At 34.8% G+C, this 25,379-nt stretch overlaps 1 protein-coding gene across 1 annotated transcript in view; it reads left to right on the top strand.

The window, feature by feature from the left end:
* LOC124369385 overlaps positions 1-25,379 on the top strand; it is a 153,383-nt gene that overhangs the window by 107,566 nt on the left and 20,438 nt on the right. Inside the window, exons 5-8 of the mRNA XM_046827384.1 lie at positions 3,963-4,225; positions 5,980-6,118; positions 6,755-6,921; positions 10,844-10,982. Of these exons, the coding sequence (XP_046683340.1) occupies positions 3,963-4,225; positions 5,980-6,118; positions 6,755-6,921; positions 10,844-10,982 (708 nt within the window). The remainder of the gene's footprint in view (positions 1-3,962; positions 4,226-5,979; positions 6,119-6,754; positions 6,922-10,843; positions 10,983-25,379) is intronic.

The raw sequence follows: 25,379 nt of genomic DNA, 5'->3' as shown, positions 1-25,379 counted from the left end.
ACTTAATTCAATTTGTATGTTGAGATTATTATACACATTTAAGTGTTTCAATAGAATTAAAGTTACTAGATTGTCCACTCAGGAAAATCTAAATGAACAGCAAACAGCGACACTAGAACAAGCAGAACAACCCGGCAAGCAATCAATGTTAAAGTAGCTTGGATAAACTATTTATGGGTACTCCTGTTCGGATCAATCAGTGTGTTGATTTTAACTGATTAGTGAATCCCATATGCTGATTAAAACTATTCATTTCCAAACAGAAGCTGTCAGAAACTACTGCCCTAGTTTCCCTGTTTAATTCCGAACTAAAACCTTGGATACACGGACAGATTGGGACTCATTGTAATCACATTTTGGTATTGTGCATTAAATAGATTGTGTTGTTATTTCGTTTTGATTGGCCATGTACATATATTACACAGATTATATCGAAGCAAACAACACAATGTAGTAGCTAAAGGTAATGCGCTCCCCATGAGGATTTACTTCTGGCTTTTTTATACCTTCCAGTTGAACCTACGGCAAAATCCAACGTGTCACGTTAATCTGAACAACCTTATAGATTTCCAGGAGCGGCAAATTTCGAGATTCTGGGTCGCCAGGGTAATTCGATAGGTCATTTTACTGCGGGAGATGACTGTTAGAGTTGCTGGGGTTCCCCAGTGTCAAAGGTTCTTACTAGCCTAGACACAAGGGTGTGCCACTCCATGCCTGCTTTGCTTCAAGAGGCAGGTTCAAAAGCTGGCTTGCTCTTCTTCCGAAAAGACATGACTAAGATTCATACTCTAACTTCTTCCTCTTGGGTCTACAGGATGGGGCCACTACACCCCATCTTACACATCCAGAATATCCTGTCACTCCAGAAGCAGCGCAAAGGTCCTTTAGGACTAAGTGCAATTTCTAAGCTTCTTGTCCTAAAAGAACAACAAAGGGTAACGCGCGCGTTTTATATTCAGGAGGTCCTTTATATCAAATCAAATCATTTTTATTTTTCCAGGACATTACAAAAAATGTATAGCAATAGTCATGTTTTCTATAATTTGGAACAATCACTCCACATTGAGACCAGTAAAACATACGGAAATTTCAGTCGCACCACATTCACTCATGCCAATTTTCCCATTTTCCAACGCCGGTTGTCAGTGTTCCAAGTGTGCGGTCACCCAGTCGAATGCCATAAACTCGTCAGCACTATAACATGCTTGAGACGCTAAAAAGCGTTTTATATTCTGAGGACAACTTTGCCGAAGGAGTTATTGTAATCCCTCATTTAGGGATTATTTCATAACAATTTGGTTGAAACATTTTGCATCTAGAGAAAGTATAGATTTAAAATAGGTTTAATACAAAAGGTGGGAACATTGAAGTACATTACTTCTCACGAACCTTAAGTACAGTTGCAGGATGCATTGTCATCAACAGTTAGATGAATTTCAGTTTTAAACCAAGATAGTTGAAAATCTTACTACAGAAGAGATCAAACTAAATGGTCATTTTGCTTGCTTTATCTGGCGAAATGTCTTATTTTAGATATCAAGTAATGGCAACTGTAGAGAAAACTAACTCGAAGAAAAACTGCTTTGCCAGGACAGTTACGAAATGAATGAATGAGGTTTCCCTAGTTCTCATTACTAAGAACTTTTATCTTTCTTAGTAGTTCAGGCTAGTAAGAAAATTAAAAGTTACCAATATAGTATGGATACCACTTCGTCACGTCCGGCCACGGTTCTTTTTTCAAAGTTTATTATTGACCGTGGATAAGATACGATAAGAGGATAACAGACATTTGAATTGAACGACAACAATACATGCTCGACGTTTCGAATATTTTTATTTGCCGTCTCTTTAAAGTATCAAACCTATAAACAAGGTTTTCCACTTAAAAATCCTTGAAACTTGTTTTTGTTGGTCTGGATTTTGTTGGAAGTAAAACAATTAATAATGGCAATGAACATGCTAAATTGAAAATTTGCAATAAAATTCGTGCCTAAAACACGTATTTGAGAAACAGTACCAAAGATCGACTACGAGAAACACAAACGATCAGCAAAAAAACCTACCCACTTTACGTTTCTACAAAATATATAATTTCCTTCAACAGGCACGTTCTGGCGGAAAAGAAAATTCCTTCAAAGAACGTCCTGGGTCATGATGGGCCTTTTTAACAACTTTCCAAACCTGGAAGCCGACAAAAGACAGAACGATGTTCATTGTGAAGGTAGAAAAGGATGGACTGTAAATTATTGTCCATCCTTCATATAATATTATTGGTTTTTCTTCATGGCTTGAAAGTTCATCGCATGAGTCCAAATTTTAGTGGGAGAGATTTATTTTAACGTTACACTTTCGTTAGATTTCATAGTAAATTTATTATTTAATATAGGTTACTAAGGTAGTTTCCATTCAAAACCCTATGGTTGTCATAGTAATCTGTTAATTTCATGTATGAATCTTCAATTGTTTTCGTTTGAAAACTCACCCTTAACGATGAATTATGTTGTATCGGCCCTATTTCATGTGATGCTTTCTAGACCGGAAATGTACAGCAATTTTAGCCCAGTGTTCAAGAATATCAATTAAGACAAATCCTCACTGAAGTGAACAGTCCACAGTTCTCACTCAAGCTCCCGTCTAGCGAGCAAAGTACTCCATTTCACAATAGCGACTCTGTTAAGAAATACTAAATTAGTTTTTTCTTGACCTTCACAAGTAAAGTATTCTCACCAAGCGCTGTTGTTTTATTTATTCTGTTTACTTAATTGGATCATGCTTTCCTAATTACAAAAATTTAGTAAGTACGGAAACGCAAATCGAAATGAGCTGACGGTAATCAGTGTAACCATACAAATTACATAATAATAATAATTTTTGACTTATTATAACTACATTTTATATACAGGTATTTATCGAATTCCTTTGGATGTAAGTATAAATTAATTTGTATTTGTGCAAAACTATTCTTTAAAATTAAATGAGCTTTAAATATAAAATCAGAGAGAAAATCTGTTTTAAATATATTTTGTTAATGTTGTTGTCACATGACTGTACCTGTGTGTCTGATTGTTCCATATGTGACGGTACAGAAGTCGGCCTCAGCAGGCGCCAGTTGACCTTGGAATACTTAAATGCAACCCTCGACTGAACAGCACATGACTGTACCTGTGTGTTCTGATTGTTCCAGATTTGACGGTACAGGAGTCGGCCTCAGCAGGTGCCAGTTGACCTTGGAATACTTAAATGCAACCCTCGACTGAACAGCACATGACTGTACCTGTGTGTCTGATTGTTCCAGATTTGACGGTACAGGAGTCGGCCTCAGCAGGTGCCAGTTGACATTGGAATACTTAAATGGAACCCTCGACTGAACAGCATATGACTGTACCTGTGTTTCTTATTGTTCCAGATTTGACGGTACAGGAGTCGGCCTCAGCAGATGCCAGTTGACCTTGGAATACTTAAATGCAACCCTCGACTGAACAGCACATAACTGTACCTGTGTGTCTGATTGTTCCAGATTTGACGGTACAGGAGTCGGCCTCAGCAGGTGCCAGTTGACTTTGGAATACTTAAATGCAACCCTCGACTGAACAGCACATAACTGAACCTGTGTGTCTGATTTTTTCCAGATTTGACGGTACAGGAGTCGGTCTCAGCAGGTGCCAGTTGACCTTGGAATACTTAAATGCAACCCTCGACTGAACAGCACATAACTGTTCCTGTGTGTCTGATTGTTCCACATTTGACGGTACAGGAGTCGGCCTCAGCAGGTGCCAGTTGACCTTGGAATACTTAAATGCAACCCTCGACTGAACAGCACATAACTGTACCTGTGTGTCTGATTGTTCCATATGTGACGGTACAGAAGTCGGCCTCAGCAGGTGCCAGTTGACCTTGGAATACTTAAATGCAACCCTGGACTGAACAGCACATTACTGAACCTGTGTGTCTGATTGTTCCAGATTTGACGGTACAGGAGTCGGCCTCAGCAGGTGCCAGTTGACCTCGGTGCCCTCGGAACACTTGGATGCAACTCTCGACTTCAACGCCGACCGCGATTACGATTTCTTCGAGCGCGACAGAAACGCTCCAAAGTCATGCACAAGACCATGGAGCGGGTTCCGTCCCTGGACACAATACGGCTCGCAACGCTTTGATGGGGTTATGGGGGGCTATGGGGGCTATGGTGTTGGGGGCTATGGCATGCACCGTCCACCTAGCAGTGGTCAGTATATGAGTCAAAGGAGAAATAAACGGATTTTATCTCTTCTTTGTTGTGTTCCATTGCTCAGAATACTCTTAGAAGCTGTATGAATGGCAAGCTTGTAGCTCTAGATTCGAGCACAGCAGTGCACAGGCATTCTGTACAATACATCAACATGTGTAGAAAAAGGCCTGTAAAGTTTTGGTCAGTAGTTAGTTTTAGTTATTGTAATGGAGAGTTTTTATTTTGTTATTAGTAATTAAAAATATTGAGTGTTTTTGATATCAAATAAAAATCTTTTCCAAATGTGATTTTATATTTCAACTTTCTGGCTCTAATTAACGTATTGATAAAAAGAATGTTAGCAAGAAATAAGTATGAGTAATGTAATTAATAAGATATTTTGTATTCGGAAACACATTTAATAATAGATCATAGTAACACGTTATTAATGCTGTTACTACAACAAAAACGAAGTTTAATAGTTAAATACTGATCTAATACTGATTGTTCTAATTACATTTCAGGTCAATCACCTCCTTGAACTTGATCTACTTTTTAACTATAATGTTCACGTACTGGCCAAGTGGTAAAAATTAGGGATTTGTTCTTTATTTGACATTTTGTAAATGTGCCTTATGTCAAAGTGGCTTTTTTGGTACACTCGGTATTTCTTCGGGAAGACCGAGTCCAGCCGTGGAACCAAGTAAGACATTAATTACATCTCGGAGGTGGCCAAATGCTGGTGCAGGGATGTGTGAAAATCTGAAGAAAGATCTGCGAGCCATTGTGTGCTAAGGAGCCAGCCAGGCAACTAGGAACCGTCGTACGGTGTCCGGGCCATCTACCGTCCGGCCTCGACTGCCGCTTTACGTCACATGCTCCAATACTCTTCTACCGCGCACAATTCTTTTCATAAATTCTCCTAAACAATACTTTGTCACAGCTTTTGAGGTTAAGTTTATTGCCTATTCAAAGTTTTCAGTATCATGCGCCAGTTAAACAATGACGAAGGCGTTCAGAAAATGAACATTTTACCATTGAGCTAACCAACCTAACCTAACCTAACTTAACTTAACCTAACCTAACCGAATCGAAGACAATAAAACTTTTGTACCGCCAGTAACGATTTTTATAAATTTGTTGCAGTTTTTAAACATTTCGTAGAAAGTTTTTACGAGATTGTAAAGAATGAATTAAATTTATAGCCTATATTTACATCTCTGTTAAATCCTTAGAAACTCGAAAACTTCCTAGTCAAACTTTAGTTTTGTCAGTTTATTGTTTATAATTTATTCATCTTTACCAGCACTTTGTTGTTTATACGATGACAAAATGTTTAATGATAAACTATATTTATATTCTCAAGCAATTTACTTGAGATTGTTAGTTGAATTCAGTGTTTTATAAACGCTTCAAAACACGAACGTAATATGGCTGTAGAATTTTTCCGGTAGATACTCTCTATTCATAACCACCTTATGAATCATACACAAGAAGTATTGCTGTTAAGGGACAAAGTATGTTTGTTTGGCCAACGAACATGTATCTGCTGATTTTCGAAAGCCACAAAATTCAGGGAGAATTCAGAAATTCAATCAGTCAGACTTAATCACTATTTAATAGGAAAAAATTAAAAAAGAAACGGCACATTTGATCAAAGTTATATATTTTTTAATTTAGGGCCAGATGTAGTAAGAAACAAAATTCAAACAAATGTGTAAGGAGGCAAGGGATATAGAGTAGATTTACAGTGATAGAAGGATTTGTTTTAGAATGCTTCGTGAGGACCCGTTCGGGTTTCCGTCTACACCGCCACGTCGTGGTACTCTCCATCTCCGCACCCTCCCTCTGGCACTGCGAGACCGAATGTGCGAACGAGAGGCACTTCCTCTGTAATATATTTAGCTACCGGTACGATTCTGAGTCATTTTTAATGTATGTAACCAGTCTTGTGCCCTAAGTACTTTTAGGGAACTTTGCTCAATCAATTGATGAGTTGTTATTGGAACTTAGAACCAACATTTGAGGCAAAGGAATAGAAATAAAAATGATTTCATGGCCACAAATCAATTTTGATTAAAAAATAAAACATTATTTCAGTAACAGTCGTCATTGGTTATCAAATCACGGGTTTGTGGATGAGCCTGATTCCTATCCAAACAAAAAGTATGCCTATAAACTTTCTCAATTGCAAAACTGGGCAGGCAGTTTTCAAAGTAACTTTTAAAATTGGAGATTGTGACTATTTAGGATTGATGGGATCTACATTTACACGATTAATGAAATTTAAAATGAAAGTTCTGCAAATTCTCGGTTGGACATCGTGCTCTCATGGTTTTATCTGTAATAATTATATGTAACAACATGTTTAAAAATTCAATTCAATATGTTGCAACAGATTGCAAAAGCACTTGTGTTTTCATATTTATACCTGGGAGCACTCATATTAAATTTAAGCTTGAAATGTACAATTAAAAAATAAATGTCTCCCTTATTAGATTAACATGGCTATCAGTAACAGGTATTTAAATAGAATAATCTGCACAGGTACAGCCAAGGACCCAATTTGCCTACAGAAAACTGCGAGTTAGGGGAGAGGACGTACCGCAGCTTGGACCTTTATACGGACGTGGTGCCGGACAGGGACTTTGACATCTACATAAGGAATGAGTTCGGTCGGCCTGGTTGTCTACCACAACACATCGCTGGAAGTGGTAAGTGGTGCGCCAACTAGGATGACCAGTGTGAAGCGTTAGTCAAAGTATAGCTCATACTCTTACCCCTTACATATTAACTAGCACTGTATTTAACTATTTCCACATAATAAGAGTTTTGGAAGGTCTGGCTGTCTACCTCAACACATCGCTGGAAGTGGGAAGTGGTGCGCCAAGTAGGATGACCAGTATGAAGCGTTAGTCAAAGTATAGCTCAAACTCTTGCCCCTTAAATATTGACTAGCACTGTATTTAACTATTTCCACATAATAAGAGTTTTGGAAGGTCTGGCTGTCTACCTCAACACATCGCTGGAAGTGGGAAGTGGTGCGCCAAGTAGGATGACCAGTATGAAGCGTTAGTCAAAGTATAGCTCAAACTCTTGCCCCTTAAATATTGACTAGCACTGTATTTAACTATTTCCACATAATAAGAGTTTTGGAAGGTCTGGCTGTCTACCTCAACACATCGCTGGAAGTGGTAAGTGGTGCGCCAACTAGGATGACCAGTGTGAAGCGTTAGTCAAAGTATGACTCATACTCTTACCCCTTACATACTAACTAGACCTCTATTTAACTATTTCCACATAATAAGAGTTTTGGAAGGTCTGGCTGTCTACCTCAACACATCGCTGGAAGTGGTAAGTGGTGCGCCAACTAGGATGGCCAGTGTGAAGCGTTAGTCAAAGTATAGCTCAAACTCTTGCCCCTTAAATATTGACTAGCACTGTATTTAACAATTTCCACATAATAAGAGTTTTGGAAGGTCTGGCTGTCTACGTCAACACATCGCTGGAAGTGGTAAGTGGTGCGCCAACTAGGATGGCCAGTGTGAAGCGTTAGTCAAAGTATAGCTCAAACTCTTGCCCCTTAAATATTGAATAGCACTGTATTTAACAATTTCCACATAATATTAGTTTTGGAAGGTCTGGCTGTCTACCTCAACACATCGCTGGAAGTGGTAAGTGGTGCGCCAACTAGGATGGCCAGTGTGAAGCGTTAGTCAAAGTATAGCTCAAACTCTTGCCCTTAAATATTGACTAGCACTGTATTTAACAATTTCCACATAATAAGAGTTTTGGAAGGTCTGGCTGTCTACCTCAACACATCGCTGGAAGTGGTAAGTGGTGCGCCAACTAGGATGACCAGTGTGAAGCGTTAGTCAAAGTATAGCTCAAACTCTTGCCTCTTACATATTGACTCGCACTGTATTTAACTATTTCCACATAATAAGAGTTTTGGAAGGTCTGGTTGTCTACCACAACACATCGCTGGAAGTGGTAAGTGGTGCGCCAACTAGGATGACCAGTGTGAAGCGTTAGCCAAAGTATGACTCAAACTCTTGCATCTTACATATTGACTCGCACTGTATTTAAATATTTCCACATAATAAGAGTTTTGGAAGGTCCGGCTGTCTACAAGTCATGTACAGTAGTCGTAGACGAGTACGTTGAAGAAGTACAGTTGAATAGTAACAAGAATTCGCTATCTTTTTATGGTTATGGACGATGTGTTTTTTTATTTGATTTTAAAAAAATTCAACGGCACCATTTTGTTAATATTAATTTCATTTTTATTATCTAATACTGTGTAAAGAAATCGGTACCTGTAGCCATAGTAGTTTTAGAGATGTTTTTTTGTAAAAAATGAAAAATGGTGGCTAGTGGGTAAACGAAACATTTCTCTACTATTCACTGGACAGTTTTGTGTGAAATGTTGAGTACCACAGTCATAGAAGTTTGTGACATGCTTTTCTGTATGCACTAAAGTACTAAAGCCTGAGTATTAACTTAGTTTCAACGCGGTCATGTACAGGAGAACACTGAGTGGTACTTTAATATCCTATCCATAGTGCTTTTGCTGATGAATCACATTTTCACTTCTACTATGTGATTTATTGTTCAGAAAAATGTTTAATTGTAATTGAAAATTTTTTTTAGGAAGAACTAAAGAACTTAAAATTAAGTATATATTAAGTAAAATTTTAATAAAACAGGAGTTCCTTTATTTCCCACATACGCGCCCGTTCCGAACATGGGGTGATATAAAACACTAATATTTCCACATAAAAGTAAAATTAATTTTATTTTATTGACTTAATCCTTTCTTGTATGCTATGAATGAGTAGTATTAAAGCGATTCTCAGCAAGCAAATTGTATGAATATCATATTTTTGAACTATTGAAAGTGAGGTTCATATGGTTCATGTTCATACTTAAGATCAAGGCAAAGGACTTGGATTATTACCATACTTGAAGCCATGTAAGATTTACTCTCATACATAGTTACAACATAAATAATCATGGGAAATACAAAAAATAAATGTTATTGTCTCAAAATGGTGTTTCTACACATAAGCCAGGTATGGTGGAAGGGTTGATTCAATGTGAATTTCGAGTTTAGCTCCATTTCACCTTCAACTCATTTCAGCGTCTGAAATCTGACACTCTCACAGATTCTGGAATCCGGAGTCCACGTCTGACTGAATATATCCAAAAGGTGGGTAACGAAGACGCTCAAAATGAATTCTTTAGGGCATTTTGACATCAGAGACACCTAGACCACAAAGATCTCAGTTTGGTTGGTTTACCCCAGTAGTCATCCAGTGTAATCCCAATGAAAAGGCGTAAGTCACTGATTTTTTTGACCAACGCTTTTGTAGTCAAGCTGTCTCTGTTCTCTGTTGCTGGAACTATGCAAATTCATTTTAGCGTCTTCCTTACGTTTTTTTAAATACCTTCACGTGGACGTGGACTCCGGAATTCTAGGAGTCAAGCCTGCGACTGTCAGATTTCAGACGTTGCACTGAGCTGAAGGTGAAATGGAGTTTAAATCAATATTAAAAAATGTTATTTGTTGTAATAACGATATTCTAAGAAGAAGTTCTTAAAATTTTCAATATATTTTACATTCTAGGAGTCAAGCCTGCGACTGTCAGATTTCAGCCGTTGCATTGAGCTGAAGGTGAAATGGAGTTTAAATCAATATTAAAAAATGTTATTTGTTGTAATAACGATATTCTAAGAAGAAGTTCTTAAAATGTTCAATATATTTTAAATTCTAGGAGTCAAGCCTGCGACTGTCAGATTTCAGACGTTGCACTGAGCTGAAGGTGAAATGGAGTTTAAATCAATATTAAAAAATGTTATTTGTTGTAATAACGATATTCCAAGAAGAAGTTCTTAAAATGTTCAATATATTTTACATTCTAGGAGTCAAGCCTGCGACTGTCAGATTTCAGACGTTGCACTGAGCTGAAGGTGAAATAGAGTTTAAATCAATATTAAAAAATGTTATTTGTTGTAATAACGATATTCTAAGAAGAAGTTCTTAAAATGTTCAATATATTTTAAATTCTAGGAGTCAAGCCTGCGACTGTCAGATTTCAGACGTTGCACTGAGCTGAAGGTGAAATGGAGTTTAAATCAATATTAAAAAATGTTATTTGTTGTAATAACGATATTCCAAGAAGAAGTTCTTAAAATGTTCAATATATTTTAAATTCTAGGAGTCAAGCCTGCGACTGTCAGATTTCAGACGTTGCACTGAGCTGAAGGTGAAATAGAGTTTAAATCAATATTAAAAAATGTTATTTGTTGTAATAACGATATTCTAAGAAGAAGTTCTTAAAATGTTCAATATATTTTAAATTCTAGGAGTCAAGCCTGCGACTGTCAGATTTCAGACGTTGCACTGAGCTGAAGGTGAAATAGAGTTTAAATCAATATTAAAAAATGTTATTTGTTGTAATAACGATATTCTAAGAAGTTCTTAACATTTTCAATATGTTTATAAAAGAAGGAATACATGTGTGTGTTTATGTATTTACGATATTAGATACATTTTAATTTGTTTAGTTCATTGTGATGGCTAAAAAGTAAAAATATTTTAATTCTCCTTTAGTAGTTTATATTGTTTTGCAGACTGTTTCGAGAGAGTGCGAAGCGGTCTCGGCTTGGATAACGGCATGACTAGGCTTGCGCTCAGGGTCAACTCTCTGCAGGAGTGCGAGCAAGCTTGTATCTACTCTCGGGCCTTCACATGCAGAGCCTTCAGTTACAGGTGAGCTCCAGCAGAGAATTCGTCACGCTGCTGATTGATAATGTTAGCAGTAGATCTCCTTTGAAACGCCTACTGACCTTTCGTGATTATATAACAACTATTATTACGCCTTTAAATAATGCATGATTCAAATGAACAACACAAATTCCACTACTATAAATGCTGCAAAAGCATTGTGGTGTAAATTATTTGGACTAGATTAGACTGGCAAGAAACTTATAATTAGTACTAAACCCAGTTCGCAATGCTTTGGAAGCTAAGACGGGCTTTTGACACAGGTCATTTCCCTTTACTGGACACGTCAATTCATGAAACACTTGCACACCTTAGAATCATTACTGGAGATACAAAGTGTAGACAATGTAATCAGCTAGAGGACACTGTTTGCTAAACGCTTTATTTTGGAATGTGAGAAGCATGAATTTAGGAGAAGAACCTTTTTGGGACCTCACAGTCAGATAATGAATTCAACGTCAGCATTGGGCAGACGCTCTTGGTCTCATTGAAGGTACAAGGATGGGCAGGCCTAACTAGAGGAACTTGATCAACGATTTGAGTTTACTTTGACGCGTTGGAAACCAATAGTACACCCACTTTAATCTAGATCTATAAAAAATTAAATTCATTCTGTTTGGCGATAAGAACCATTTCCCCTGTAGCTTCGATAAAGTAAAATCTGTTTACTATGGTTTGTATTTCAGTGTTATCAGAACAAATACTCAGAATCTAGAAACACATTATTAGACCTATGCTCTATATAAAAATAAAGAATCTTGCTAGGAAACTTAGAGAGTAGCATTCTATTTTATACCAATTACACGTCCCAGAAACCTCATCGCTATTTGAAATAAATAAAAAACCAATAAAAAGAAGCAACCAAATAGTGTACAATTTTAAAACCAGAAACCAACCCCTACAATGTCCTGTGCAAAGATTACAACTATTCGAGCAGGGCGCTTATTATTGAGATATTAAACTCTATAACGAATTGCTTTCTAATCTTTTGGTAATGAATTAGATCCAAAGTGTAGACAATGTAATCAGCTTTAGACAATGTAGACAGCTTCAGTGTAGACAATGTAATTAGCATTCTCACTCTTTAGAGTGAAGATTTCAAGAGTAAATTTAAAACTTTCTTAAGATGTCAACTCATTGACCGGGCATACTATTTAGTTGAAGAATATTTATCTACTTAGTGACAATTGCATACTATTGAAAATTGTTAAACCGGACTAACCTTAGTAAGCTGTAATGCAAACTGAACTTATTCTCTATGTTCTTTTAAGGTAAAATATTAACGACTTGTATTATAAGCAACCTTTAGGAATTGTAAACCTATGTGAAGTTGTGATACTAGAATTAAAACAAAATACAAGCATGAGATAATTTACAAGCATTTTAGTAACAGGTTCCGATCCACTGCAGGTACGTTAACCTTACTAAGTTACTAATGCCCTCATTGTATCTAGTTTATAGTATTGAAGGTAAAGAGTTAAGGTTAATGAAATATGAAATAAGTTGTAATAATGATAAAACCCTGGACGTTTTATCGATTAGGACATACTACACTTATCGAGTTTTCTCTTTAAAGTTGCACACCTTTAAGATTAGAAAATAACTACAGAGTTATTTTCTAATCTTACAACAAATTACAACAATGTACAGAGGCTACAGAGCCTCTGTACATTGTACAAAGCTGGGTGTGAATTTTGCCCCCGCTTTGCGACTATTCGAATTTTTACTGTTTTAAACACCATGTCTAAAGCGGGACTCCATAAAATATGTTCTTTTGCAATGTTTTAAGTTCACACGGCAAAATCTTAGTTTCCTTGAGTAAGTCTGAATAGAAGTACGAAAGAGCCGTAATTGGTTGCGTGATTGCACTCGTCTAAAATTATAATTAATGTGTGGCCCAACAGTTGTTTTTTTACAACCAGAGTAAAAATCGATTTACAGGGTAAAAATATTGCTCAAAAATGTCAACTAGAGTGACGCTGCGTAATCTTCTAAATCTCTAGTCTAAAACATTGTTCAAAAAGTATAATGCGAGACGGTTTTTGCCGTTCTTCCTGTCAAATGTCATAAATAGCGCATATGTAAACCGAAATAATTTCTTGAATTATAAGCCCATATATTTTCGAAGAGGACTTTTGCAATTCCAATAAAGTTTCTGGACAATAAAAGTTTCTGTCAATTTATACGAAATTAAATGTCATTTCAAAATGAGATCTGTCTTAAAAATTGTCTTGCTTGTTTCTATATACAATTTTTCAAAGATAGAAATATATTAGAATTTTAATAGTAAAGCTTATTAATGTACGTTCGAAGCATTTGCTATCAAGTAATATTATTGACAGGTACGCTTAAATTTCATTGTGCATATCAAATATTGTTTTGTTAGTAAAGAATTAAAATTCGAACGTATCAAATAAATAGAACATACTTATAAAATACACAAAGGCGTAGCTTACAAAACTAACTGGCGTTGTAAAAGTGAATATAATTGGAGTCTACGACAAGGGAGCTTCTCCCACAACTTCTCTTTACCTAACACAGCTTTACTCTTGCACCTTAACGCCCAATGTAAACTTCAACGCCTTTCGTTTTATTTTTAATCGAAAGCTCTGATAATGAAGACAATTATGATCAAGTATTAATACATAAAGACTAATAAAATAAAATATAAAGTAATAATATTAAATACAACGGAACGTAAATGCATACTTTATTGTTGAGTGTTAGAAGCGGACGAGCTAATGATAGCCAAAGTTATTTGTTTGGTTACTTATTGTATGCCTGAAACTAGTAAAACCAGCAATTCTATCTCACCAGTTCCATGAAGCGATAAATCATACTGGCAAATAATACAGGGATACACCGGCTTCGCCAACAGAGTTATCTCGCAGTCCGCGTGGGGTTATTGGGTCTATATTGGTTTCGTTAGCAGTCGTATCCCATGTCAGTAGGGACGGACTATATGGAGTTTAATAGTAACCGTATTCTTTCAGCCTCATAACGGAATTGCGAATCATTAGTCACATCGGTAACTCTATTTTAGTAGCCTAAATCAGTAGCTTTGTAGTTAGAAAATCATTAGCTCTTTGTGGTATTGGAAAATGTACAGCCTTTGCAAGAAACCTTGTAGACCTATATTCTAAATTAAGGTAGTATTAGAAATGTAACGCCCTTGACGAAAACCTTATGCCGCCAGTCTCAAGTTGATATTACAATATCATGCAATAAAATACAATACGGAATTCAAAATTTCGTCAAACTCAAGGTGACAGAGGGTGTGCAGTGGCTTGATCGGGAAACTAATCTCGTCAAATTCAAGATGTAAACTGGCTTAGTCGGAAAAACAATCTCGTCAAACTCTAGATGTAATGTGGTTTAGTCGGGAAACTAATCTCGTAAAAATCAAGATGTAAACTGGCTTAGTCGGGAAAATAATCTCGTCAAACTCTAGACGTAATGTTGTTTAGTCGGGAAACTAATCTCGTAAAAATCAAGATGTAAACTGCCTTAGTCGGGAAAATAATCTCGTCAAACTCTAGACGTAATGTTGTTTAGTCGCGAAACTAATCTCGTAAAAATCAAGATGTAAACTGGCTTGGTCGGGAAACTATTCTCGTAAAAATCAAGATGTAAACTGGCTTGGTCGGGAAACTATTCTCGTAAAAATCAAGATGTAAACTGGCTTAGTCGGGAAAATAATCTCGTCAAACTCTAGACGTAATGTTGTTTAGTCGGGAAACTAATCTCGTAAAAATCAAGATGTAAACTGCCTTAGTCGGGAAAATAATCTCGTCAAACTCTAGACGTAATGTTGTTTAGTCGGGAAACTAATCTCGTAAAAATCAAGATGTAAACTGGCTTGGTCGGGAAACTATTCTCGTAAAAATCAAGATGTAAACTGGCTTGGTCGGGAAACTATTCTCGTAAAAATCAAGATGTAAACTGGCTTAGTCGGGAAACTAATCTCGTCAAACTCTAGATGTAATGTTGTTTAGTCGGGAAACTAATCACGTAAAAATCAAGATGTAAACTGGCTTGGTCGGGAAACTATTCTCGTAAAAATCAAGATGTAAAACTGGCTTGGTCGGGAAACTATTCTCGTAAAAATCAAGATGTAAACTGCCTTAGTCGGGAAAATAATCTCGTCAAACTCTAGACGTAATGTTGTTTAGTCGGGAAACTATTCTCGTAAAAATCAAGATGTAAACTGGCTTAGTCGGGAAACTAATCTCGTAAACATCAAGATGTAAACTGCCTTAGTCGGGAAACTAATCTCGTAAACATCAAGATGTAAACTGGCTTAGTCGGGAAACTAATCTCGTAAACATCAAGATGTAAACTGCCTTAGTCGGGAAAATAATCTCGTCAAACTCTAGACGTAATGTTGTTTAGTCGGGAAACTAATCTCGTAAAAATCAAGATGTAAACTGCCTTAGTCGGGAAAATAATCTCGTCAACCTCTAGACGTAATGTTGTTTAGTTGGGAAACTATTCTCGTAAAAATCAAGATGTAAACTGGCTTAGTCGGGAAACTAATCTCGTAAACATAAAGATGTAAACTGGCTTAGTCGGGAAAACTAATCTCGTAAAAATCAAGATGTAAACTGCCTTAGTCGGGAAAATAATCTCGTCAAACTCTAGACGTAATGTTGTTTAGTCGGGAAACTAATCTCGTAAAAATCAAGATGTAAACTGCCTTAGTCGGGAAAATAATCTCGTCAAACTCTAGACGTAATGTTGTTTAGTCGGGAAACTAATCTCGTAAAAATCAAGATGTAAACTGGCTTGGTCGGGAAACTATTCTCGTAAAAATCAAGATGTAAACTGGCTTGGTCGGGAAACTATTCTCGTAAAAATTAAGATGTAAACTGGCTTAGTCGGGAAACTAATCTCGTCAAACTCTAGATGTAATGTTATTTAGTCGGGAAACTAATCACGTAAAAATCAAGATGTAAACTGGCTTGGTCGGGAAACTATTCTCGTAAAAATCAAGATGTAAACTGGCTTGGTCTGGAAACTATTCTCGTAAAAATCAAGATGTAAACTGGCTTGTTCGGGAAACTATTCTCGTAAAAATCAAGATGTAAACTGGCTTGGTCGGGAAACTATTCTCGTAAAAATCAAGATGTAAACTGGCTTAGTCGGGAAACTAATCTCGTCAAACTCTAGATGTAATGTTGTTTAGTCGGGAAACTAATCACGTAAAAATCAAGATGTAAACTGGCTTGGTCGGGAAAATAATCTCGTAAAAATCAAGATGTAAACTGGCTTGGTCGGGAAACTATTCTCATAAAAATCAAGATGTAAACTGGCTTGGTCGGGAAACTATTCTCGTAAAAATCAAGATGTAAACTGGCTTAGTCGGGAAACTAATCTCGTCAAACTCTAGATGTAATGTTGTTTAGTCGGGAAACTAATCACGTAAAAATCAAGATGTAAACTGGCTTGGTCGGGAAAATAATCTCGTAAAAATCAAGATGTAAACTGGCTTGGTCGGGAAACTATTCTCGTAAAAATCAAGATGTAAACTGCCTTAGTCGGGAAAATAATCTCGTCAAACTCTAGACGTAATGTTGTTTAGTTGGGAAACTATTCTCGTAAAAATCAAGATGTAAACTGGCTTAGTCGGAAAAACTAATCTCGTAAACATCAAGATGTAAACTGGCTTGGTCGGGAAACTATTCTCGTAAAAATTAAGATGTAAACTGGCTTAGTCGGGAAACTAATCTCGTCAAACTCTAGACGTAATGTTGTTTAGTCGGGAAACTAATCTCGTAAAAATCAAGATGTAAACTGCCTTAGTCGGGAAAATAATCTCGTCAAACTCTAGACGTAATGTTGTTTAGTTGGGAAACTATTCTCGTAAAAAATCAAGATGTAAACTGGCTTAGTCGGGAAACTAGTCTCGTAAACATCAAGATGTAAACTGGCTTAGTCGGGAAACTAATCTCGTGAAAATCAAGATGTAAACTGCCTTAGTCGGGAAAATAATCTCGTCAAACTCTAGACGTAATGTTGTTTAGTCGGGAAACTAATCTCGTAAAAATCAAGATGTAAACTGGCTTGGTCGGGAAACTATTCTCGTAAAAATCAAGATGTAAACTGGCTTAGTCGGGAAACTAATCTCGTCAAACTCTAGATGTAATGTTGTTTAGTCGGGAAACTAATCACGTAAAAATCAAGATGTAAACTGGCTTGGTCGGGAAACTATTCTCGTAAAAATCAAGATGTAAACTGGCTTGGTCGGGAAACTATTCTCGTAAAAATCAAGATGTAAACTGCCTTAGTCGGGAAAATAATCTCGTCAAACTCTAGATGTAATGTTGTTTAGTCGGGAAACTATTCTCGTAAAAATCAAGATTAAACTGGCTTAGTCGGGCAAATAATCTCGTAAAAATCAAGATGTAAACTGGCTTAGTCGGGAAAATAATCTCGTCAAACTCTAGATGTAACGTTGTTTAGTCGGGAAACTAATCTCGTAAAAATCAATATGTAATGTGGTTTAGTCGGGAAAATAATCTCGTCAAAATTCAAGGCAGTATTAGGGAATACATCACCTTTATCAACAACCTACCTCCCAATGCCTAAGGCTATATTAGTAATCTCTTTTTACCGAAAACCTAACCTTATGTCATCAGACTGAAATGGTTGTTCTATCGTCCTATATTTCTTCTTACATAAAGGATTTTTAGAATATTGAACCTTCATATTCAAGCATAAAACTATTTACATTACATTTAACACAGAAATTCTAGAATTTGTGTTGAATTGGGTTAGTGGCAGTTTATACAGTTTCTAATGGGCGAAACGTAATTAAAATTCAACCAACAACAATTTATTGAAAAAATATAGTATTTTATACAAACTTTAACGTTTGGTAGGTATCATTCAATTTAAATTCGTTTGAAACATCTAAAACTAATGAAAAAATAATTCTAAATATAGTAATGAGATATTCATAAATTAGGTCTCCATACAGAATGTCATGGAAATTGTAGTATTCAACGTTCGGAAGCATTAATAGTTTCAAATTTTAATTTAAATTGTACAAGAAAAATTAGTTTTGTCATTTACAGACCATAAATTTTAAAAGGGAAATTTATAAATTATTATCGAAAGTATTTTCAGAATTCACGGACTATAAGTGATAAACATGTAACAGAAGCCATTAGAGCTACATTATTTTGGAAATATTGCTTTTATGACTAAAATGGTATTTTAGGTTTTAAAACCCATATTACCAATGCAAAAACGAAAGGGTAAGAGAATACGAATTTTCCAAAATCATAGTTCTCAATAATATTTCCACAAAAAAACAAATTTCTGAATATTTTATGCGCGAAGGAAATTATGAAAATAATGTACAATAAACAATCTACAGTTATTTTTAATTTCATCGATAGATAGTTTTCAGGTATAGTTTTCTTAATTTGGGTATAGTTTGTATTATAGTTTCTGGTGAGGGAGCTGATGAATTTAATAGGATACTGATAATTAGTGAAAAAATGAACAGACTAGTGATTTCGCTTATTATAAGAGTAAATAAATGATAAATGATACAGACTAATACGTGTTGAATACCTCTGTGCGACGTGCACAAGAGCTATTTTGTGTTGTGCAGGCAAGTAGCATACTCAGTACATTATGTGACTATTTATTTGTCAATATTCTTGAGTGTTAGCTTATGTATGATAATTTTATTAATACGACGCGAAGTATCTGAAAGACTTATGCATTAAAGAAATAATAATATTACACAAACACCGATTTGCATCTCAAACGTGGCCTAAGAGACAAAACTAATCAATTATGTAACAGGTTTTGATGGGTAAGGAAAGGCAACATTGTAATTACTACTTTTTTCTACAACACAAATTTATATACATACGTTTTTATACTTAGTTGAAGTAGAAAGTTGCCAGTTTCTATTCTATTATCACCGCAACCCTTCTTAATTGTTACGTTTTAAGACTATGAGAGCTAATTTGACAAATGATTTAGCTATTCATCTTATATATGAATAATAATGAACGTGTGAAATTGTAGTTACATGGTTCTGGTATGTCGAAGCTCTAAGTAAATAACTGTGATTCATCTTAGCGTGGTGCAATAAGTGTTTTCTAATTGTTATGTATGCAAGATAATTCTCTTAATGGACTATGACTCTAAACTATAAAAATGACCCTATCAAAATGGATTGCACACCTTAAAACACAATAATTACTATTTATCTTTAAATATAGGTTAATAAAAATTGAGAAATATTTGTTAACAATATATTTCCAACAATCAGTGGGAAAGCCTACAACTATACCTTTTTATCTCAGTCTGTTTGTTATCTCAGGAAAACATAAGAACTACTTGGGATTGCAATGTTGACTGAGTTTAAGATGGAGAGGATATAACCTTATTTCGACCTCTCCATAGCAACTATTTATATCACAAACGTCAAGATATCCAGTACACACTTTTTAGCCCCAACATGTGTGTTGACACCTCGGTAGGAAGTTGTAGGATCTAAATAAGGTACACATACGTTTCCTACATTTCCTGAGTATTAAAGGACCGGAATCGGGAAATGTTATAAATTTTAAATAATCTTAAATTTCCAACACCAAAAACAACATCCTCAAGGGCCATCAAAACGAATAATATGAACAATGAATAATGATTTATTCCATCAAAAATACAAGTGCAAAATTACAAATTACGTAAATGGAATTTGCACTGCCACAGTTTCAAGTAGCGTGGTAGGGCAACACAAATAAACATGAAAATAAAGTCAGTCCATTTTGTGATTGTCCTTTGATAATAAGAACAGAACTTCACTACCGTCTGTGTTCCTCGCTTATCACAATACACTAACAGTATGTCAACAGTTCATTTCTTATGTCTAATATGACATTTCTACAACTGAAACATGAAACCAAAATAAAAAATGGCCTTTAAAACAAAAATTTAAAAATAAACTACTTAATTCGGGTTTTAGTTTATTTTATAACCCGATTATTTTTATTTGTATACAAAAAGTTGCGAAAATAACTTAATACTTATATTTGAAATACAAAATAAATAATCACTCATCTCAACTACCGTCTTTACATTTGGCTACATAAACTATATTTTTACATCAGCACATTGTTTAAAAACCCAAATGAGAATAGCTGAACAGCCAAAATTTAACTTTCAGAGAAAAGATTCTAAATTCAGAGAATTAGGACAATATTATTGCTCTGTTTCGTAACTATCTACTAGTTTAAGAGAAACACAAAAATGTCCACTCTGTTTGAAAATGAGGCATGTTTTTTACGTGTTTAGGTTTATTCCGAAACCTTGGGTCTAGATCATCTCGTTATATGCGATTGGATTATTAATAAGTTGGACATTCCGTTATGATACTTACTGTTTCAAATATCTCTTAAATGTTAGCCATTCATATCTAAACATAATTTGTGTCCACATACAAATTAAAACACCCAATATTTTAATTTGACTACCTGTACATTTTGTGTGGCTCACATTTCAAATAGCTGCTTAAACTATATTTATTGCTACGTACTTGTAATTGCCGCACTATTGTACTGCATTGTTATTAAATAATACCGACTCAAATTCGAGGCCTGACTAAAATGTAATAAAATATTTTTTACGCCCTAGTAGGAAGCTTCCCTTGGAATATTGTTTACGCTCCATCATCTCCATACACACGCACATACTCGTATACCGGATGAGTGAAAATTAACTAGCTATTAGAAAACTGCTATAAATGATTTCATAATAATGATGTATTTTGCTGCTTAAGAAAACATAGGAATAATAGTAAAATCCTAACGTAGGCATCGGTGTTGTTAACTAACTTCCTCAAACGGCCAGGGATACAATTTACACAATTCCGAAGGAAGTCAATTGGGATGTTGGTGATAACATCTTGACTTCTGTTTTCCAATCCCTCGAAGTTTGGACTTGTATACCTCCTCTTTGGCGTAGCCCCACAAAGAAAATTACATGGAGTAAGAACTAGACTTCTAGCAGGCCAATAGGGCCTCTTCACTCCACAAGATATTGATTGAATATATTCAAACAGTTGTGGCAAATATTCGTGCCAACCCATCATTAATTCCCCATATTCCATTCTTCGGTCAAAGACTTCAAATTTCAACTCCTTTACATAATGAGGTTTCCATGGGCGAAAATTTAGTTCCTTATGCAACACCATACGTACTGTATGCCTTGTTAGTCCACTTTCACGAGTTGCCTGACGTGGTGATTTTTTGGGCTACGAGAAACATTTCCTGAACTGTTACCACGTTTTCCTCCGATCTTGATTTTCATGGGCGGCCACTTCTCCTTATACCTTTCACGGAGGCCGTGGTCATCGGCCTTGCATGTCAGTTCTTCATTGTCTCTGGACATATTGAAACATTTACTCCCGCCTCTCTAATCTACCATCTACCATCTACCATCTTTGCAATAAAATAATTGATTTCCACACTTCATAACGCAAAGCAACCTTAGCTCGCTCATAAAGAATTTCTCAGCCTTGTTTCTTTTTAAGCGCCGGCTGTTTCTAAAGAACAACGAACTAGTTTAAGTAGGCAGTATAACATTTTAATGTATACTCTGTATTATGCCACTATTGCTAACATGAAATTAGTAATATAACAGATTTTATAACAGTTTTATAATAACTAGTTTCTTATAACCCACCCGGTATAATCAAACAAGAAGATCGAATCTCTGATGACTAAATCGAGTAAATTCAGTTTAATTATATGCAATAGAAGATGGGTTTATTATTGGTAGAATCATTGATTTTCTTTCTTTATTTTCTAATACTAAAAGTAATACCGGTGTAAAATATAATATTTTTAATAAATAAAACTTGATTTGGTTGCCTTTAGTATTGCTATGAAGTCAGTGATAATTTTGTAACCAGTTTTTCCTGAAATCCGTTGAGCGAAAAATCTATTTAATCGTTATTAACCTCCAAGATATATACGATAAGTCTAAAGGTCATGAGACTTTTAAACTTATATACTTAAAGGTATAAGTCTCATGTGGATGAATTTGAAAACTAAAGAACTATTTTGGACTACCAAATGGTACGGTAGTAAGACCGAATTCAGTTTTAAATCCTCTTGTTAAAAATACTTCAGATAATGCATCTCATATATTTTTTAATGTTAGGTCTGTTTTTCCAAAAGGATTAAAGTGACGTGTGTAATATTAAGTTACAAGAAATATTTCAATGAGTTAGTACATATACACACATAGATTTTGACGTGACAACGTCTTAAATTAGGTTGCGGCTCGGAGTCACTCATGAAAAAGTGTAACGCCCGGTAACGTTACGATGCCCGTCCAGTGGGTCCGCCGCACGGGATCCGCACGGGATAAAGCAGATAACTGTGGGTCCGCCGCACGGGATAAAGCAGATAACTATGTTTATTCGTGAAAATGTGGAGTGCTTAGATTCGTCATTTACAACAACTACAACAATAAAGGTAAATAATTGTACACTGATATTTCATTATCGTAAACTATGATTGATTGATTAATTGTTAGATTGACACAAAAGTTGAGAAACTGAGTTTATAGGTTATGTCATACTATTGACAAATGTTGATAGTGTTAAGTAAATTATTAGTTTAAATCACTCTGCAATCAATCGTAATTCAGTCGATTGAGAAGAAACAGCGCGTATTGCTAGTCAAACATTTAAAATAACAAATTATAACCTCTAACCTGTCATAACAGTGCGACCAAACAAACGAACTAAACCGACCAATCACCACGCGCGGAGTTAGAATTTAACTGTGTTTAGCAAGAATTTCAAATTCCAATTTTAGTAAATGTTTTATTCAACTTTACCATTTACAATAACAAATTTTAATTAATTTCAAATTATGTACAATGTTTTAGTAAACAAAATATATTTCTATAGTTAAAATTTGTGCAATTCTTATTTTCATTCAATTCCTTGTTCCTATTGTGCAATTTAATAATATTCATATCAATAAATATTCTACCGAGAAAAAAACGTTGTCACGTAAAATATTCGCCCGTAAAACCGACTTTACAGGCAACCATAATTTTTTTAAATAAAGATTCTCAGTTATTAAAACTGTATGAAGTACAGTACTTATGTAGTTAGTGTACTTATGTACGAAATTAACAGTAAGTCTTCACATATCAAGAAAGCATTCATATTGCCAACGACGCTCATATTTTTAAATTTAAAGAATCGTTTATAATAAGTTTGTGCTATTTTATAGCAGAATACAATATGCTTTCCTTGATATTAATCTCTGTAAAAATTATATTAGAAACGGAATTTACTGAGAATCCGTCCTTGAACATTAAATATAGTAGTTAAGGCACGTAAAAAGTTACGTGTCACAGTTTGCTGTTACAACGTTTAATTTGTTGCATTTTAAAAATTCGATAAAGAAAATGATGTGAAGCTGTCACGTTTGTGGTCTACTCATAAAAAAATAGTCATTAAAAAGTTGTTTGTACTTTTTATTGATGTAACACAATTTTACATTAAATGCAAATCTTCAATTGCTTGCAGAGATTTGAATGAACCGCACATGCCTTTCTGATGATTTTTATTAAGTTAGGAATGAAAAGTATCCTAGGTTGTAATTTTACGTTTACGTTAGAGTTGTTAGAGATAAAAATACCGTATAAATCCATTACATTGTTTTTCATAAAAGTTTTATTTATGGCGTTATTACGATCTTTGTTCAGAAAACGCGTTGTACAAACTTGTAATTAATTTGTAAGTTAGGTCAATAATAATAATAATAATAATAGTTTATTATAATTCAGGAAAGAGTATATTAGTGGAGGATCTGAGTCCGGGTCGATGTTTATATTTTTTAACCATAAAATACGTTTTTGTTTTAAAACTGTACCGCTGTTGCACAGAATATATGAGCGACAGTTACAAGAGACGTAGCTATTACAAGGCAAGCGGAGAGATTTAAATTACATTGTCAGTACCAGTATGTAATCTATATTAATGCCGTCTGTTCCTGAGCATGTGTTTGTGTGTGCCTAGGTGTCTGTATGTAGGTACAAATAGGTTACATAGTATAATGTAATATAAAATGCAGAATAATGTACTATATATATATATGAACACAACCAAAATAGCACAGGTAACAAAAAATCAACATATACGGACATTTGTTCCGTAACTAACTCGATTCGAGTTACATAACTACGATACAATTCGATACATCTTTAATAGTATGTTTCGCATAGTATATAAAATTAAAACAAACATATTAACAAGCTGCGATGGCCATAACATACAATAGAAGCATAAATATTTTAATTGATATAATTTTCTATTCAGAAATTTGCCGAAAAGTGGGTCATCAAAATCAGAAAAAACTAAGTATTTTTACTCAGCTAAAATTAGAGCCACCTTTTGTGAATGCGTGTATTTATTTATATTCGGAAATCTGTATTTGCGCAATAATAGAATCAGTTAAAGGTTCAAGTTCGTAAAAGAAAAATAAGGCTAAGCACAAGGTAAGATGAAGCAAAAATAATGTTTATGACATGCAACATTGAAGTAATAAATGTTATATAAAGATATATTAAGTTAAATACAAGCGATAGAATTTAATAAAAATAATTAATACAAAATCATGCGAGATCATACAATACAAATAATTGATACAAATACATAAAAATGTAATAAATTATAAATAATTGATACAAATACATGCAATGTAATGCAATAAAAATAATATAGTGGAGTGACTCACACACACACACACTAGGAGATTTAAGTGAGGAGTTAAACAATTACAAGATAATAACAACTAAGATCTTGTGTTGTGTTAAGATAATAATAAACAATTTCTTAATGTGTAAATTTTAGATGAGAGTTATCCTGATATTTAGAATGATATTCCTCACTAGAGAACTCTAAACTATACCAAGGAATAGAATATATAACTTGAGTTGATATTAACTGAAAATCATTTGACTGTTTTTTTTTAAATAATTACAAACTTTAAGTATTTGAATTCAACCAGTTTCGAAATATATATATATATATAATTAATTTAAATGGTTGGCGGAAACCCATAAAAGATTTTAATTTAACATATTCTTTAAAAGAAGGTTTAAAATTTAGTCGTTAGTTGGTTACGATTATATTACTAGTAATTTCAGATCAAAGAAAGGAATATTTAACATACTCTGGGTACAAAGCGTACCTTAATGAGGTGGGGGAATGCTGAATCGTAATCATAGTATTGCGATTCAGCAGTTCCTCATAAAAGCACTCATTTACTGCACGGTCTATTCCACGTTTACTTTACAAGCATCGTGTTTAGAACTTGTAATGTAGCTTAGCAA

This window comes from Homalodisca vitripennis, chromosome X (genome assembly GCF_021130785.1).
Source record: "Homalodisca vitripennis isolate AUS2020 chromosome X, UT_GWSS_2.1, whole genome shotgun sequence".
Lineage (NCBI taxonomy): Eukaryota > Metazoa > Arthropoda > Insecta > Hemiptera > Cicadellidae > Homalodisca > Homalodisca vitripennis.
Note: the sequence above shows the minus strand (reverse complement) of the source record. Positions and strands in the feature narration are given on the sequence as shown.